The following is a 16,413-nucleotide window of genomic DNA, read 5'->3' as shown; positions in this document are numbered from 1 at the left end:
ACAGGTACATGTATGACCGGAGCCATCACTACAGGACAGGTACATGTATGACCAGGAACTACAATGTACCTTCACAGGGCTGCAGGTAGCACGCCTCAGTCTGCTCGCGCTCTCTGCTGTCACACTCATGGTTTGGGGTCTCTGTGTTCCGGCAATCACAGCGCCATGTCCGGCTGCGGAGGCCAGTACCACAGCTGCGGGAGCAGACGCTCCAGTCCGTCCAGCCACAGAGGGCGCTGCCTGCAGGGAGAGACATATCATTGTGAGCATCCCCCGATCCCTACGATCTGCCCCATCCCTGATCCCTACGATCTGCCCCATCACCGATCCCTACAACCTCCCCCATCCCTGGATCCCTACAACTTCCCCCATCCCTGGATCCCTACAACCTCCTCCATCCCTGGATCCCTACAACCTCCCCCATCCCTGGATCCCTACAACCTCCTCCATCCCTGGATCCCTACAACCTCCCCCATCCCTGGATCCCTACAACCTCCCCCATCCCTGGATCCGTGGAATCTGCTCCATCTCCATTATTTAACCAATTCTAACAATGTTCCCTATCCCCTGATCCCTATGACCTACCCCATCCCCTAATCCCCATGATGTGCCTCATCTCCTAATCCCTATGATCTGCCCGATCCTTTGATCCTTACAATCTGCCCCATCCACATTATTTTCACAATTCTAATAATCTTCCCCATCCCCTAATCCCAGTGATCTGTCCCATCCTCTGATCCCTATGATCTTCTGCCCCATCCTCATTTACCCAATTCTAATAATCTGCCCTATCCCCTGATTCCTACGATCTGCCCCATTCCCATGATAAATGTATACTATCACCTGACTGCCAATTGACATTATACTAATCTCGCCGATATGCCCGATCCGGTCAGATGCCAGTGACATCCGCCGGGGTCAGTACCACAGACCACTCTTCTCACCCTCACATGGCTGGTTGGTACATTCCCGCCTCTCTGTGTCTGGACCCTCGCAGTCTGAACCATTGTTCCGGGGGGGAGGATTGATACAAGCTCGGCTCCGAATCTGAACTGCGGATCCACAAGTAACTGGACATCCTGACCATGAAGACCACGGGGTCCACGAGCCACTAACTAGAGGGGGCACAGGAGGAGCAATGTATTATAAACGTCCCGCTGCCGTTCTAGGGGTCTGGCCTGCTGGCTCTATATTGGGGGTGTGATGTCTCTGGGGTCTGGCCTGCTGGCTCTATATTGGGGGTGTGATGTCTCTGGGGGTCTGCCTGCTGGCTGTATATTGGGGGTGTGATGTCTCTGGGGGTCCGCCTGCTGGTTCTATATTAGGGGGTGTGGTGTCTCTGGGGGTCCGCCTGCTGGCTCTATATTGGGGGTGTGATGTCTCTGGGGGTCCGCCTGCTGGTTCTATATTAGGGGGTGTGGTGTCTCTGGGGGTCCGCCTCCTGGCTCTATATTAGGGGGTGTGGTGTCTATGGGGGTCCGCCTGCTGGTTCTATATTGTCGGTGTGAAGTCTCTGGGGGCCGCCTGCTGATTCTATATTGGGGGTGTGATGTCTCTGGAGGCCGCCTGCTGGTTCTATATTGGGGGTGTGGTGTCTCTGGGGGCCGCCTGCTGGTTCTATATTGGTGGTGTGGTGTCTCTGGGGGTCCGCCTGCTGGTTCTATATTGGGGGTGTGGTGTCTCTGGGGGCCGCCTGCTGGTTCTATATTGGGGGTGTGGTGTCTCTGGGGGTCCGCCTGCTGGTTCTATATTGGGGGTGTGGTGTCTCTGGGATCCGGCCTGCTGGTTCTATATTGGGGGTGTGGTGTCTCTGGGGGTCCACCTGTTGGTTCTATATTGGGGGTGTGGTGTCTCTGGGGTCCGCCTGCTGGCTCTATATTGGGGGTGTGGTGTCTCTGGAGGCCGCCTGCTGGTTCTATATTGGGGGTGTGGTGTCTCTGGAGGCCGCCTGCTGGCTCTATATTGGGGGTGTGGTGTCTCTGGGGTTCAGCCTGCTGGCTCTATATTGGGGGTGTGGTGTCTCTGGGATCCGGCCTGCTGGTTCTATATTGGGGTGTGATGTCTCTGGAGGCCGCCTGCTGGTTCTATATTGGGGGTGTGGTGTCTCTGGGGGCCGCCTGCTGGTTCTATATTGGGGGTGTGGTGTCTCTGGGGGTCCGCCTGCTGGTTCTATATTGGGGGTGTGGTGTCTCTGGGATCCGGCCTGCTGGTTCTATATTGGATGTGTGGTGTCTCTGGGGGTCCACCTGTTGGTTCTATATTGGGGGTGTGGTGTCTCTGGGGTCCGCCTGCTGGCTCTATATTGGGGGTGTGGTGTCTCTGGAGGCCGCCTGCTGGTTCTATATTGGGGGTGTGGTGTCTCTGGAAGCCGCCTGCTGGCTCTATATTGGGGGTGTGGTGTCTCTGGGGTTCAGCCTGCTGGCTCTATATTGGGGGTGTGGTGTCTCTGGGATCCGGCCTGCTGGTTCTATATTGGGGTGTGATGTCTCTGGAGTTCAGCCTGCTGGCTCTATATTGGGGGTGTGGTGTCTCTGGAGGCCGCCTGCTGGTTCTATATTGGGGGTGTGGTGTCTCTGGAGGCCGCCTGCTGGTTCTATATTGGGGGTGTGGTGTCTCTGTGGTCCGCCTGCTGGTTCTATATTGGGGTGTGATGTCTCTGGGGGTCCGCCTGCTGGTTCTATATTGGGGGTGTGGTGTCTCTGGGGGTCCGCCTGCTGGTTCTATATTGGGGGTGTGGTGTCTCTGGGGGCCGCCTGCTGGTTCTATATTGGGGGTGTGGTGTCTCTGGGGTCCGCCTGCTGGCTCTATATTAGGGGGTGTGGTGTCTCTGTGGTCCGCCTGCTGGTTCTATATTGGGGTGTGATGTCTCTGGGGGTCCGCCTGCTGGTTCTATATTGGGGGTGTGGTGTCTCTGGGGGTCCGCCTGCTGGTTCTATATTGGGGGTGTGGTGTCTCTGGGGGCCGCCTGCTGGTTCTATATTGGGGGTGTGGTGTCTCTGGGGTCTGGCCTGCTGGCTCTATATTGGGGGTGTGATTTCTCTGGGGTTCAGCCTGCTGGTTCTATATTGGGGGTGTGGTGTCTCTGGGGGTCCGGCCTGCTGGCTCTATATTAGGGGGTGTGATATCTCTGGGGGTCTGGACTGCTGGCTATATATTGGGGGTGTGGTGTCTCTGGGGTCTGGCCTGCTGGCTCTATATTAGGGGGTGTGATATCTCTGGGGGTCTGCCTGCTGGTTATATATTGGGGGTGTGATGTCTCTGGGGTTCAGCCTGCTGGTTCTATATTGGGGGTGTGGTGTCTCTGGGGGTCCGGCCTGCTGGCTCTATATTAGGGGGTGTGATATCTCTGGGGGTCTGGACTGCTGGCTATATATTGGGGGTGTGGTGTCTCTGGGGTCCGCCTGCTGGCTCTATATTGTGGGTGTGGTGTCTCTGAGGTCTGGACTGCTGGCTCTATATTGTGGGTGTGGTGTCTCTGGGGGTCCGGCCTGCTGGCTCTATATTAGGGGGTGTGGTGTCTCTGGGGGTCCGGCCTGCTGGCTCTATATTAGGGGGTGTGGTGTCTCTGGGGTTCAACCTGCTGGCTCTATATTAGGGGGTGTGGTGTCTCTGGGGTTCAACCTGCTGGTTCTATATTGGGGGTGTGGTGTCTCTGGAGTTCAGCCTGCTGGCTCTATATTGGGGGTGTGGTGTCTCTGGAGTTCAGCCTGCTGGCTCTATATTGGGGGTGTGGTGTCTCTGGAGTTCAGCCTGCTGGCTCTATATTGTGGGTGTGGTGTCTCTGGGGTCCGCCTGCTGGCTCTATATTGGGGGTGTGGTGTCTCTGGGGTCCGCCTGCTGGCTCTATATTAGGGGGTGTGGTGTCTCTGGGGTCCACCTGCTGGCTCTATATTGGGGGTGTGGTGTCTCTGGGGTCCGCCTGCTGGCTCTATATTGGGGGTGTGGTGTCTCTGGGGTCCGCCTGCTGGCTCTATATTAGGGGGTGTGGTGTCTCTGGGGTCCACCTGATGGCTCTATATTGGGGGTGTGGTGTCTCTGGGGTCCGCCTGCTGGCTCTATATTAGGGGGTGTGGTGTCTCTGGGGTCTGGACTGCTGGCTATATATTGCGGGTGTGGTGTCTCTGGGGTTCAGCCTGCTGGCTCTACATTGGGGGTGTGGTGTCTCTGGGGTCCGCCTGCTGGCTCTATATTGGGGGTGTGGTGTCTCTGGGGTCCGCCTGCTGGCTCTATATTGGGGGTGTGGTGTCTCTGGGGTCTGGACTGCTGGCTATATATTGGGGGGTGATGTCTCTGGGGGTCCAGGCTGACACACTGCTCTGCATTGTGTAGGTATGTGGTAATTGTGCGTGTGGTTTAGAGGAGATAGACTCCGCCCCTGAGGTTCCTGGTATAGATAAATCAGCTTGTAGTGGATGGAGAAGTTCTATCCCTGCAGTGCAGACATGTTCTGAGGAGGCCTTACCACTGCACTCGATGTCCTGACAGTAATTGCCCTCCGGGGTGCAGATACTGGGGGATAAAACACCGATGGTGAGTGATATACCAGGAGATGACCAGCAGATACGACTGGCTGCAGATACTGACCACTGCTGACATTCTCCCACCAGCCACATGTCGCCCACATTCCACTCCGAGCCATTGTGCGGGCACAGCGAGGGGCACATCTCCAGGTGACAGGGGCGAGATTGCTGCTCTGGAGGAGGACAGTGACTTCTGCTGGACTCAGTTATGGGAGATCTATCAAAAACACAACAACAGGGTGACAGTGAGTGCAGGTCTCATCATGGGGCTGCAGCTGCCGGAGAGTCCCGGAAAAGTGTGTGATGCTGTCAGGAGGCAGCGACAATCTGCAGCTGTGCGCTCTGTGACGCAGCTGTGAGGTTGATACTTAGACTTGAGGTCAATAATAGGGCCTCGTGTGCTTGGAGTCCACTGCAAGGTGAGGCAATGGCTCATGGGACACTAGAGCTGACAGTGTCGGAGGGTACTGTGGCCTGCAGCTAGGGGACACTGTGGCCGGCAGTGTTTGGGGGGTACTGTGGCCGGCAGTGTTGGGGGGTACTGTGGCTGCCAGTGTTGGGGGGCTTCATAGCTGGTGATGGTATTTACAGGGCACACTTTGGGAGTCACCTGAAGCGTGCCTGGCTGCCTGTTCTGCAGGTGGTGGAGCACTGGGACCAGGCGGACCACTGACTCCAGGCACAGTGGGGGTGGGCGCAGGGGTCTGTGCTGCACTGCAGTCGGCCTTCCGTACAGGTGCAGTTGTTGCAGTCGTCCTGTATGAAGCTTTGGGGGGTCCAGCTCTGCCCCCGGCTGTCGGTGCACTCACACTGGCTGAGGGGGACACACTGACCGTCCTGCTCGAGTGACCCTGAAAACATAAGGAGAGGGTGAGCATCGCCTTGACCGCCACCACCAACCACTACCACTGCTGCATACCACCACCAACGCTTGCCACCACTGCCCACCACCACCGTTCGAACCAGAGCCCACCACCAGAGGGAGACTGACCTGAGGGGCAGCGGCACCCCGGCTCACACCACTCTGCGTCCAGACACACAATCCCCTGCTGAAGATCTGCACAACGACGGGGGCAATGATTAGCGCACTCCACCTGCTCCATACCCGGGGGGCAGCTATCCGCTACAAGGGGGACACAAGAGGGGGAAGAGGCATCAGGGGTTTCATCATAGAAGGTCCGTGCAGTCCCATGTTAATAATCCTCCATCAGCCTGGAACTCACGCTCTGATCTGCACCATCCCTGCTGTCAGTGAGGGGGAACCAGCCCTGATTAGCTGCAATGTATCGGTGCAGACGAGGCGCTGGGCACCCGCTGTCCCTGTCTCTCTTACCACAAGGCCGGGGGTTACAGAGCCGTGCTTGGTACTTCTCTCCGGTGCAATCCTTTCCTCCGTTCTTTGGTGGTGGGCTGGTACAGGACCTGCTCCTCACGGACCTCCCTCCACCACATGAGCGGTCACACCACGACCACGGGCTCCACTTAGACCAGATGCCATTAACTAAAGGGACACGGGGAGAAGAGGGCAGAGAGTCCAAGAATGTCACCTTCATCACCACTGCCACGACCGTCATCATCATCACTGCCTCCACCGTCATTACCATTATCATCACTGCCACCACCATCATCATCATCACTGCCACCACTCCTATCATCACTGCCACCATCATCACTGCCACCACCATAGCTACCACCACCATCGCTGCCACCATCACTATCATCACTGCCACCATCCAAGCCACAACCCCCATCATCACTGATACTACCACTCCCATCATCCCTGCCACAACTCATCATCATGAATGCCACCACCGTCAATTACCACCATCATCATTACTGCCACCACCGTCATCATTATCACTGCCACCACCGTCATTATCATCATCATCATCACTGCCACCACCATCATTACTACCATCATCATTCACTGCCACCACTGTCATCATTATCACTGCCACAACTGTAATCATCATCACTGCCACCACCATCATTACCACCATCATCATCACTGCCACAACTGTCATCATCATCACTGCCACCACCATCATCATCATCACTGCCACAACTGTCATCATCATCATCACTGCCACAACTGTCATCATCATCACTGCCACCACCATCATCATCACTGCCACAACTGTCATCATCATCATCACTGCCACACCTGTCATCATCATCACTGCCACCACCATCATCATCACTGCCACCACCGTCAACTACCATCATCATCATCATCACTGCCACCACCATCATCATCATCACTGCCACCACTCCTATCATCACTGACACCATAGCTACCACCACCATGACTGCCACCACCATTGCTGCCACCATCACTATCATCACTGCCACCATCCCATCATCTAAGCCACAACCCCCATCATCACTGATACCACCACTCCCATCATCGTCATCATCACTGCCACCCCCATCATTACTGCCATCACCATCACTGCCACCATCATCATCACTGCCACCACCGTCACTAACACCATCATCACTGCCACCTGCCCCATCATCACTGCCACCTCCCCCATCATCACTGCCCCTTCATCACTACCACCTCCCCATTATCATTGCCCCATCATCACTGACACCTCCCCCATCATTACTACTGCCACCACCACCACACATTTCTTTGCTCTGTGAGAAAATACAATCCATTTTGTTCTTATAGAAACCATCGTGTCTTATAACTGAATATCAAAGGGCTCAGCTAACACTGATGGGCGGGGAAGTTTCACATATCTATATATCCCTGCAACTCCTATTGGTGCACAGTTCTGAGGAGTTATTGCTTTCTTTGAGATACTATATAAACTGGTCACATGATGTAATAAAGCAAAAAACTTTCAGTACACCACAAAGCGTGTGCTGCAATGATTTCCCGAGCGCTCGTAAAACAAAATCTTACTAATTTGGAGTTTCAATGGCATAGAAGGAGTGTACGTCACTCACAAACATGGTGCCTCAACAGGGAGAGAGACAGACATTATGCCATCTGGATCTCGAGTGAGAATCAGTCCTCTGGGAATAGTAATGCTTATAGCTGCAGCATAAGGTAAGAAGCTTAATTCTTACACTTGCCTTACTTTCATGAGAGTTTGATCTAGTTTTCATCCAGGTGAGTTATTTTGTATTAAATAGTCTGGTCCAAGAACTGAGAAAGTTACCTATGCCTTTGTGAACTGTGTGCATGGGATGTGATCAGCGTGTAAATGTGGATTTAGCATTGTACTGGTCATTGATCTGTGGGGTTGGATTGTAACACTGGTGGATTGTATTGATGTTGATGAATGCTGACAGTAGCATGCTATAGCCAAAAGGAAACCCATATGGTTCCGACCACCAGCCGTGGCGGTTGGCGGTATTTCTGTGACCAAATGGTCAGGTATGTAAAAAGACAAAGAGAAGGGCCATAGCGAAAGGTAGAAGTCCTCGCTGGTTTTGACTCTCTGAATCTTTTTGGTGTACCTGTTGAAATAGACAGAAGATGGGTGATCCATACAGGGAGTTACAGAGTGGCTAGAGCTTGGGCTGCTGTTCAAAGGTTTGTAGACAAAATTATATATTGTATAAATGTTTTGATAAATGGACCAGTACGATAGCCGTGTGTATTATGTATCGTACAGAATCTATGATCAGATTGTGGAGTGATCAATACCCAAGTTCAGTCTCTAAAATGGTCTGATCAATGATTATTCTAACAAAAAGAGTAGCCGGAGCAGAGACAGACACCACTGCCCCCATATCTATAGGGTGGGATCTAGGCAGATCCTGGGCAGCTGCAAAGGAAGGAAAAACAAAACCTGACTGCTAGATGAACAAGTAATTCTGCTGGGCTTACTATGTTAAAGCACTTTCTGATAGTCTGAGATTTTTGGGATTCTTTCAGCTTGGTGAGACTATAGGAAGTTTTAAATTTAAGATCTCTTTGTGATTTTGAATCCCTGAAGGGTGGATCCTTTGTTGTATGCTTCATACGAATCATGCATAAATGTAGGCGTTCATAGAATAGTAGCAAATAGCAAAGCACATAACTGCATAGTAATGCAGACACTCCCAGCAAACCGCCAGCTTAGCCAGGCCCCTGTCAATAGTTCTATCTTTCAAAGTTGAAATTCCACCCCCTATAAACTTTTTTTGGGCTTTTCCTTACATTAACGACTAAAACATTTAAATAGTATATTCGCTTAATCAGACATCCAATAAACGCAAGTCTGATATAAATAAGTGAAAACCTTGAAGAATTGGTAAATACAAAATAGCAATGTGTAACTGCCCAAATAAAATGATCAGTATTTTAAAGTCCTGCAGCATCATATCTGAAAGAATAGGGGGAACAATCCAAAAATCTTAAAGGACGTACCCCAAAGAGATGATAGAAGCTATTTCATTCATTTGTAAGAGAATTAAATAGATCCAACAGAGATGTATTTTGAAGAGAAAAGATACAAAACCCCCTTTGGTATTTGGCTGAGGGGAGGGGCAGAAGCTGCTCCAAACTTAAAACAGATACATTTTGTTTTTTTAACTCTGCCCAAAAAGGGAGGAGGGAAGAGGAGCAGGACTTTACTCCAACTTTGAACAAGGGAAGATGAGGATTTTTAACTCTACTTCTAGTAGGAAAACAACCACCTGTAACGCCTGCCTGGATCCACAGACTCAGACGGGCTGTAATGGACAGACTAGAGGGAAGCCACTCGCCAAGCAGGACCCCCAGAACCCTGAAACCCTTTAACCCCTATACAGGGATTTGGAATTACACAGGGCCCTGGAGATCACTACCTGTGGAAGGCTGCAGTCCGATGAGAGTAGTCGTCAGGCAGGGTCAAACCAGGAATAGCAGAACAGGGACAGAATCGGCAGACAAGGATGTAATCAGAAAACAAGCAGTGGTCAAATCCGGATCAGGCAGCGAGGTAAAAAAACAGCAGGCAGAAGGGTAGTCAGAAAACACGCAGAAGTCAGCACACGAAATCACAGGACGAAACAGGAGCCAGAATTCTCAGAACTATCTCTGGCAGAAGTCAGCAGACAGGAGAGGAATTAAAAAGGGCGTGGTGTCTTCCCATAGGCTGTAGCTGAATGATGGTACCTCAGCTGGGAGACACCCGCCACCTACAGTCAGCCATTGGCACTGCAGATCCCCAGGAAACCCAGACCAGTGGATGAACGGAGCCTGCACCCACCGGCGCCGCTGGCATCGACTCCTCTCCCATCACCATCCACGGCAGGAACAGGGCGTCGCCTGGTGATCGGAGAAGAAGTCGATGGAGCGGACTCCGGTGGTGACGTAACACCACTCTGGAAGAGATAAGATTGGAATGCCACCCCTCCAAACTTGTAGAGCAAGGTCTTATTGTCTGTTCAACTGTGAGAATTAAGGAATTGACAAAATAAATTACCAATAATTTGTTTTTATTTTACTGATCCTACCCCAATGATTACATTAACTTTGCAGAAAAAAAAAATCATCAAAGCATTTTATGGTGATTTACTTAGAAAATACATTTTTATTTTGTGCCTCTACTCATAGATTGACAGTATTTTATTTTGTTTTTCTCCCTTCACAGATATAGTTTACAGTATACATAGTGCTATATTATATATATATATATATATATATATATATATATATATATATATATATATATATATATATATATATATATATATATATATATATATATATATATATAATATATACACAGTGCCTACAAGTAGTATTCAACCCCCTGCAGATTTAGCAGGTTTACACATTCGGAATTAACTTGGCATTGTGACATTTGGACTGTAGATCAGCCTGGAAGTGTGAAATGCAGCAAAAAAGAATGTTATTTCTTTTTTTATTTTTTTTTTAAATTGTGAAAAGTTTATTCAGAGGGTCATTTATTATTCAACCCCTCAAACCACAAGAATGCATGTTGAAAATGAAGATCAACTCCTAGTTCGTGGCTCCATCTATGGCTTTGATCTAAGTGGTGCTACATATGACTCTCATTACGGTGTAGCCACATATGTGAAAAGTAACATTGAAAACACAATGCTTGTATCTACATCTGTTGAAAATGACATCCATGAAGTTGTGAGCAAAGTTGGCGATATCACAATTGTTAATATTTACAAGCCTCCTGCAGTACAATGGCCCACAGAAGTCATTCATGTTCACCCACACCCTACTGTATACATAGGAGATTTTAATAGCCACCACGAGCTTTGGCAATATGCTAGCAACGATGACAATGGCGAGTATCTAGTAAACTGGTCTGAAGCGCATAATATATTCCTCGTTTTTGATGCAAAGGACTTTTCAACTTTCCAGTCAGCAGCCTGGCAGAGAGGATACAATCCTGACTTATGTTTTGTCTCACGCAATAGAAACAATCAACCTTTGTCTACATCTCGATGTGTTGTCAAACATTTCCCTCGTAGCCAGCATCGCCCTGTCATCATCACCATTGGAGTATCTATTCCTCTTGTAACATCGTATCCGCGTCCTCGATGGAACCTTGCCAAAGCCAACTGGAAGAAGTTTGCAGATCATCTTGATAAGTGTATCGGATGGATACCACCAATCAGTAAAAACTATGAACGGTTTTGTAAAGCAGTTATTACAGCTGCAAAGAAATCAATACCACGTGGCTTTCGCAAAGAATATATCCCAGGATGGTCTGATGAATGTGAACAACTGTACAGACAATTTCTTGAGAGTGAAGATGGGGAAATTGGTGAGGAATTGTTGAACAAACTGAATGCAGCACGTTGTATTAAATGGATGGAAACAGTTGAGAATTTGGACTTTAAAAGGTCCAGCAGAAAAGCATGGTCTCTTTTAAGAAAACTAGAAGGAAATCGTAAAGTAAAACACAAAACGAATTCTATAACTTCAAATCAAATTGCAGCACATATTGTGAACATATCAAGAAGCCCAAAAGACCGAGCTCACACCATAGAAGTTAAAAGTAAGTTTAAGCTACTAAAATCATCAGTGGCGCCATCTGAAGAATACTCACGTGCTTTTACAACCTGTGACATTGAAATTGCCCTTGCTGAAACTAAAATTAACAAAGCTCCCGGCTCTGATGGGATCCATCCTGAATTTCTCAAAAACTGTGGACCTTATGCGAAAAAATGGATGGCAAAGTTCTTCTCAGATATTATGGAGAATGCTCAAGTCCCTAGTAAATTAAAACATGCCAAAATAATTGCATTGTTAAAACCTGGGAAGCCTGAAGATAATCCATCAAGCTATAGACCCATTGCCTTGTTGAGTTGCTTATATAAGCTCTTAGAACGCTTAATATATAACAAGATCAGTCTAAAGATTTTCGACTCAATACCTATAGAGCAAGCCGGCTTCAGACCTGCTCGAAACTGTAGTGACCAAGTCTTAGCTTTGACAACTCTCATTGAAGCTGAATTTCAGAAGAACAAGAAAGCTTCAGTGGCGTTTATCGATCTCTCTGCTGCATATGATACTGTGTGGAGGGAAGGACTTTTATATAAATTTCTGAAGGTGATTCCATGTAAGAAAATGATGTACCTCTTGAACAATATGATTGCAAATCGAACTTTTCATCTTATTATGGGCGATTCAACCAGTTGTAAGAAATCTTTAAACAACGGACTGGCCCAGGGATCAGTGCTGGCACCTCTCCTGTTTGCCCTGTACCTAGCTGATATTCCTAAAACAGTGTCACGGAAATTTGGATATGCCGATGACTGGGCACTTGCTATGGTAAGCAAAACAATGGAGGAAGCAGAGGACGTTCTTACAAAAGATCTTAGTGTAATGGGAAAGTACTTCCGACAATGGAGATTAAAACCTAACCCTTCAAAAATGGAAGTTTGTTGCTTTCATTTACACAATGCAAGTGCCAAGACTGAACTTAAAGTACAATTTGAAGGCCAATCTGTTAAACACAATTTCAATCCTAAGTACTTAGGTGTAACCCTTGATAGAAGTCTAACTTTTAAATCCCATCTGGATAAATTGGCACAGAAACTGAAAGCACGTAATAATATTATTCAGAAACTTTGTGGATCCTCATGGGGCTCGGCAACATCTGTTTTGAGAACATCTACTCTTGCCCTGGTGTACTCTGCTGCAGAATACTGTGCTCCAGCATGGTTAAATAGCTGTCATGTAAACTTAATTGACACTCAGCTGAACAACTCTTTGCGTATAATATCTGGTGCTATTAGACCTACACCTGTTCACTGGTTACCTGTGCTGAGTCATATCGCACCCGCAAATCTAAGAAGACAAAAGCTTCTACTTAAAGAGTACACTAAAGTAGTGAATAATGAAAAACTTCCAATACACCAAAATATCAGAGATGTTACAATACAACGATTGAAATCAAGACATCCACCCATCCGAACTGCAATCACCTTGCATGAACAAAACTTCAATTTAGAGGAGAAATGGCGAGAACTTTGGGTCAATGTAGTAGAAGGTGATCCCCAAATGTTCCCTAATTTACAAAACCCTCCACCAGGCTTCAATCTACCAAGGAAAACATGGGTTACTCTAAATCGTATCAGAACAAACTTTGGCGTCTGTGCAGATTTTATGTATAAGTGGGGAAAATCTGACTCTCCGACCTGTGACTGTGGAGCAGATCGTCAAACTATCCAACACATTGCTGAGGAGTGCCCCCTGAGATCCTACCATGGTGACAAGAAGGATTTCTATATTGTAAATGATAACGCTATTGCATATATAGAAAATCTTGATATTCAAATTTGATTTTTATCCTTTTGATATTTTTCAATCACTGTCTATTGTCTGGTGTTTATTTTTATATGATGGTAAGATATACGTTCATACGATTAAATAAACCACAAGAATTCTGTTTGGTTCCCCTAAAGTATTAAGAAGTATTTCAGGCACAAAGAACAATGAGCTTCACATGTTTGGATTAATTATCTCTTTTTCCAGCCTTTTCTGACTAATTAAGACCCTCCCCAAACTTGTGAACAGCACTCATACTTGGTCAACATGGGAAAGACAAAGGAGCATTCCAAGGCCATCAGAGACAAGATCATGGAGGGTCACAAGGCTGGCAAGGGGTACAAAACCCTTTCCAAGGAGTTGGGCCTGCCTGTCTCCACTGTTGGGAGCATCATCCGGAAGTGGAAGGCTTATGGAACTACTGTTAGCCTTCCACGTCCTGGACAGCCTTTGAAAGTTTCCACCCGTGCCGAGGCCAGGCTTGTCCGAAGAGTCAAGGCTAACCCAAGGACAACAAGGAAGGAGCTCCGGGAAGATCTCATGGCAGTGGGGACGTTGGTTTCAGTCAATACCATAAGTAACATACTCCACCGCAATGGTCTCCGTTCCAGACGAGCCCGTAAGGTACCTTTACTTTCAAAGCGTCATGTCAAGGCTCGTTTACAGTTTGCTCATGATCACTTGGAGGACTCTGAGACAGACTGGTTCAAGGTTCTCTGGTCTGATGAGACCAAGATCGAGATCTTTGGTGCCAACCACACACGTGACGTTTGGAGACTGGATGGCACTGCATACGACCCCAAGAATACCATCCCTACAGTCAAGCATGGTGGTGGCAGCATCATGCTGTGTGGCTGTTTCTCAGCCAAGGGGCCTCGCCATCTGGTCCGCATCCATGGGAAGATGGATAGCACGGCCTACCTGGAGATTTTGGCCAAGAACCTCCGCTCCTCCATCAAGGATCTTAAGATGGGTTGTCATTTCATCTTCCAACAAGACAACGACCCAAAGCACACAGCCAAGAAAACCAAGGCCTGGTTCAAGAGGGAAAAAAATCAAGGTGTTGCAGTGGCCTAGTCAGTCTCCTGACCTTAACCCAATTGAAAACTTGTGGAAGGAGCTCAAGATTAAAGTCCACATGAGACACCCAAAGAACCTAGATAACTTGGAGAAGATCTGCATGGAGGAGTGGGCCAAGATAACTCCAGAGACCTGTGCCGGCCTGATCAGGTCTTATAAAAGACGATTATTAGCTGTAATTGCAAACAAGGGTTATTCCACAAAATATTAAACCTAGGGGTTGAATAATAATTGACCCACACTTTTATGTTGAAAATGTATTAAAATTTAACTGAGCAACATAACTTGTTGGTTTGTAAGATTTATGCATCTGTTAATAAATCCTGCTCTTGTTTGAAGTTTGCAGGCTCTAACTTATTTGCATCTTATCAAACCTGCTAAATCTGCAGGGGGTTGAAGACTACTTGTAGGCACTGTATATATATATATATATATATATATATATATATATATATATATATATATATATATATATATATTATAGACTAAATGATAATTTAGATGCAATGTGCCTTTCCTCATGCCATAATAGGGGAACTCAAATAATACACAGTTTTGAATCCAGCTATAAAGAGGATACTGAATTCAAAAAGGGGGGACAAATGTATGTCACCTATTATATTCTCCAACAGTGGAGGGTGCAGCAGACAAGCATACTAGAGAGACCCTGAAACTGGCTCTTTCCCCACAACAGTCATATTTCCGGGATTAGTAAGAAACATGTCCGCTAAATGAGAAAGTGAAAAATAGGAAAATCTTGACCTATGTTACTTATGTAGTGCTTTCAGCCATGTAGAGTACAGATGACCACTAACTGTCAGAGCTAATGTTATGTAATGATCTAACGCATTTTTGTAGGTTTTTTTCCATAGATGGATCAGAATAAAAAGTTAAACCACTCCCCCCTCCTATCGGTACAGGAGGCAGAGATGAAGATTCCCTCTCTGAGGCATGTAGAGCGGAAAAGGGAAAGATAGTCAAATGTGTATGTAGGCGGTAGATCTTTCCCAATGTCACATGATAAATCTATAAAGACCACAGAGAGCATATAAGCCCTGATTGAGGCTCTCCTGTTATCAAATGAGCCTAGTATAGTGAAGATAAAGCTCACACCTGAGCTGGCAATGATGGAGCCAGAGGAGATGCTCGCACAGATGCAGCCGACAAGGAAGCAGCAAAAAAAGGCCTAGAGTTGAGAATCTTTTACCGATACAGACAAGCACCTCAGTGGCACCTGTCACTTCCATGGCACCTGTCAATCCTGATGTTCTTAAATCCCAACAGGAACAAGCAATTCAATATGGAATAGAGTGTGAGACAAGGGAGCCAGCTGACTGAGGAAAGTCTGTGGATAAGGGGCGGTAAGCTTTCTCTGCCATGAGCGCTCTACTCAATGATGGCCAAGGTAATCCATCGACTAACACATCTGTGAAAGACAGTTATCAGTGTGTGCTTTGTTAGACAAGGCACCAAGGTTCAGTACCCAGGTGGCCAGACACACCCAGTCTTGTAAGACGTGTGCCCAAAACAAGGTAGGAAAACCTGTAAAGATCCCACAGAAACACCCCTCATCCACTCTACCCATTTCAGAGATTGCAGACTGATTACATCCGTATACCATGAGTAGGTTTACATAAGTTTGGGCATGTTGTGGACATTTTTTCCAGGCTTGATGTGAGGCATTCCCGTGCAGAAAACGACATTATTGCTGAAAAGCACATGATGGAGGTGGTATGTAAAAATGGGTTTCCGTAAGTGGTAAAAGTGCATATTTTATACGGAGATGGAAAGGCTGAATGGGACAGTCAAGGTAAAAATACAGAAGGTGAAAAGGTGGAAACTGGCAAGTCGTGGACCGAATGCATATTTTGCATTCTGTTTTTAATAAATCGGTCTCTATATAAGATATTTTTAGTTTAGCACCGAGAACATGATTATATTTCCCACAGATACTTCACATACAGCAGGATATAGTGACCAGTGATGTATGAGCCTTATATGATTGACTAAATAGGGTGATAAACAGGTGTATTCTCCAATTACAGAGCCTTAATCAGAGCCAGTAGTACGTTG

The 16,413-nt window shown here is 47.5% G+C and overlaps 1 protein-coding gene across 1 annotated transcript in view; it reads right to left on the bottom strand.

Moving 5' to 3' along the window:
- The window catches only part of LOC142243992 (SCO-spondin-like), a 476,497-nt gene that overhangs the window by 92,223 nt on the left and 367,861 nt on the right, over positions 1-16,413 (bottom strand). The window contains 7 exon segments of the mRNA XM_075316177.1: positions 70-240; positions 945-1,115; positions 4,463-4,509; positions 4,585-4,737; positions 5,131-5,371; positions 5,512-5,643; positions 5,854-6,021. Coding sequence (XP_075172292.1) covers positions 70-240; positions 945-1,115; positions 4,463-4,509; positions 4,585-4,737; positions 5,131-5,371; positions 5,512-5,643; positions 5,854-6,021 — 1,083 coding nt within the window.

The sequence above is a fragment of the Anomaloglossus baeobatrachus genome, chromosome 6, assembly GCF_048569485.1.
Source record: "Anomaloglossus baeobatrachus isolate aAnoBae1 chromosome 6, aAnoBae1.hap1, whole genome shotgun sequence".
Classification (NCBI taxonomy): Eukaryota; Metazoa; Chordata; class Amphibia; order Anura; family Aromobatidae; genus Anomaloglossus; species Anomaloglossus baeobatrachus.
The sequence above is the reverse complement of the archived record's forward strand: the minus strand, read 5'-3'. Positions and strand labels throughout refer to the sequence as shown.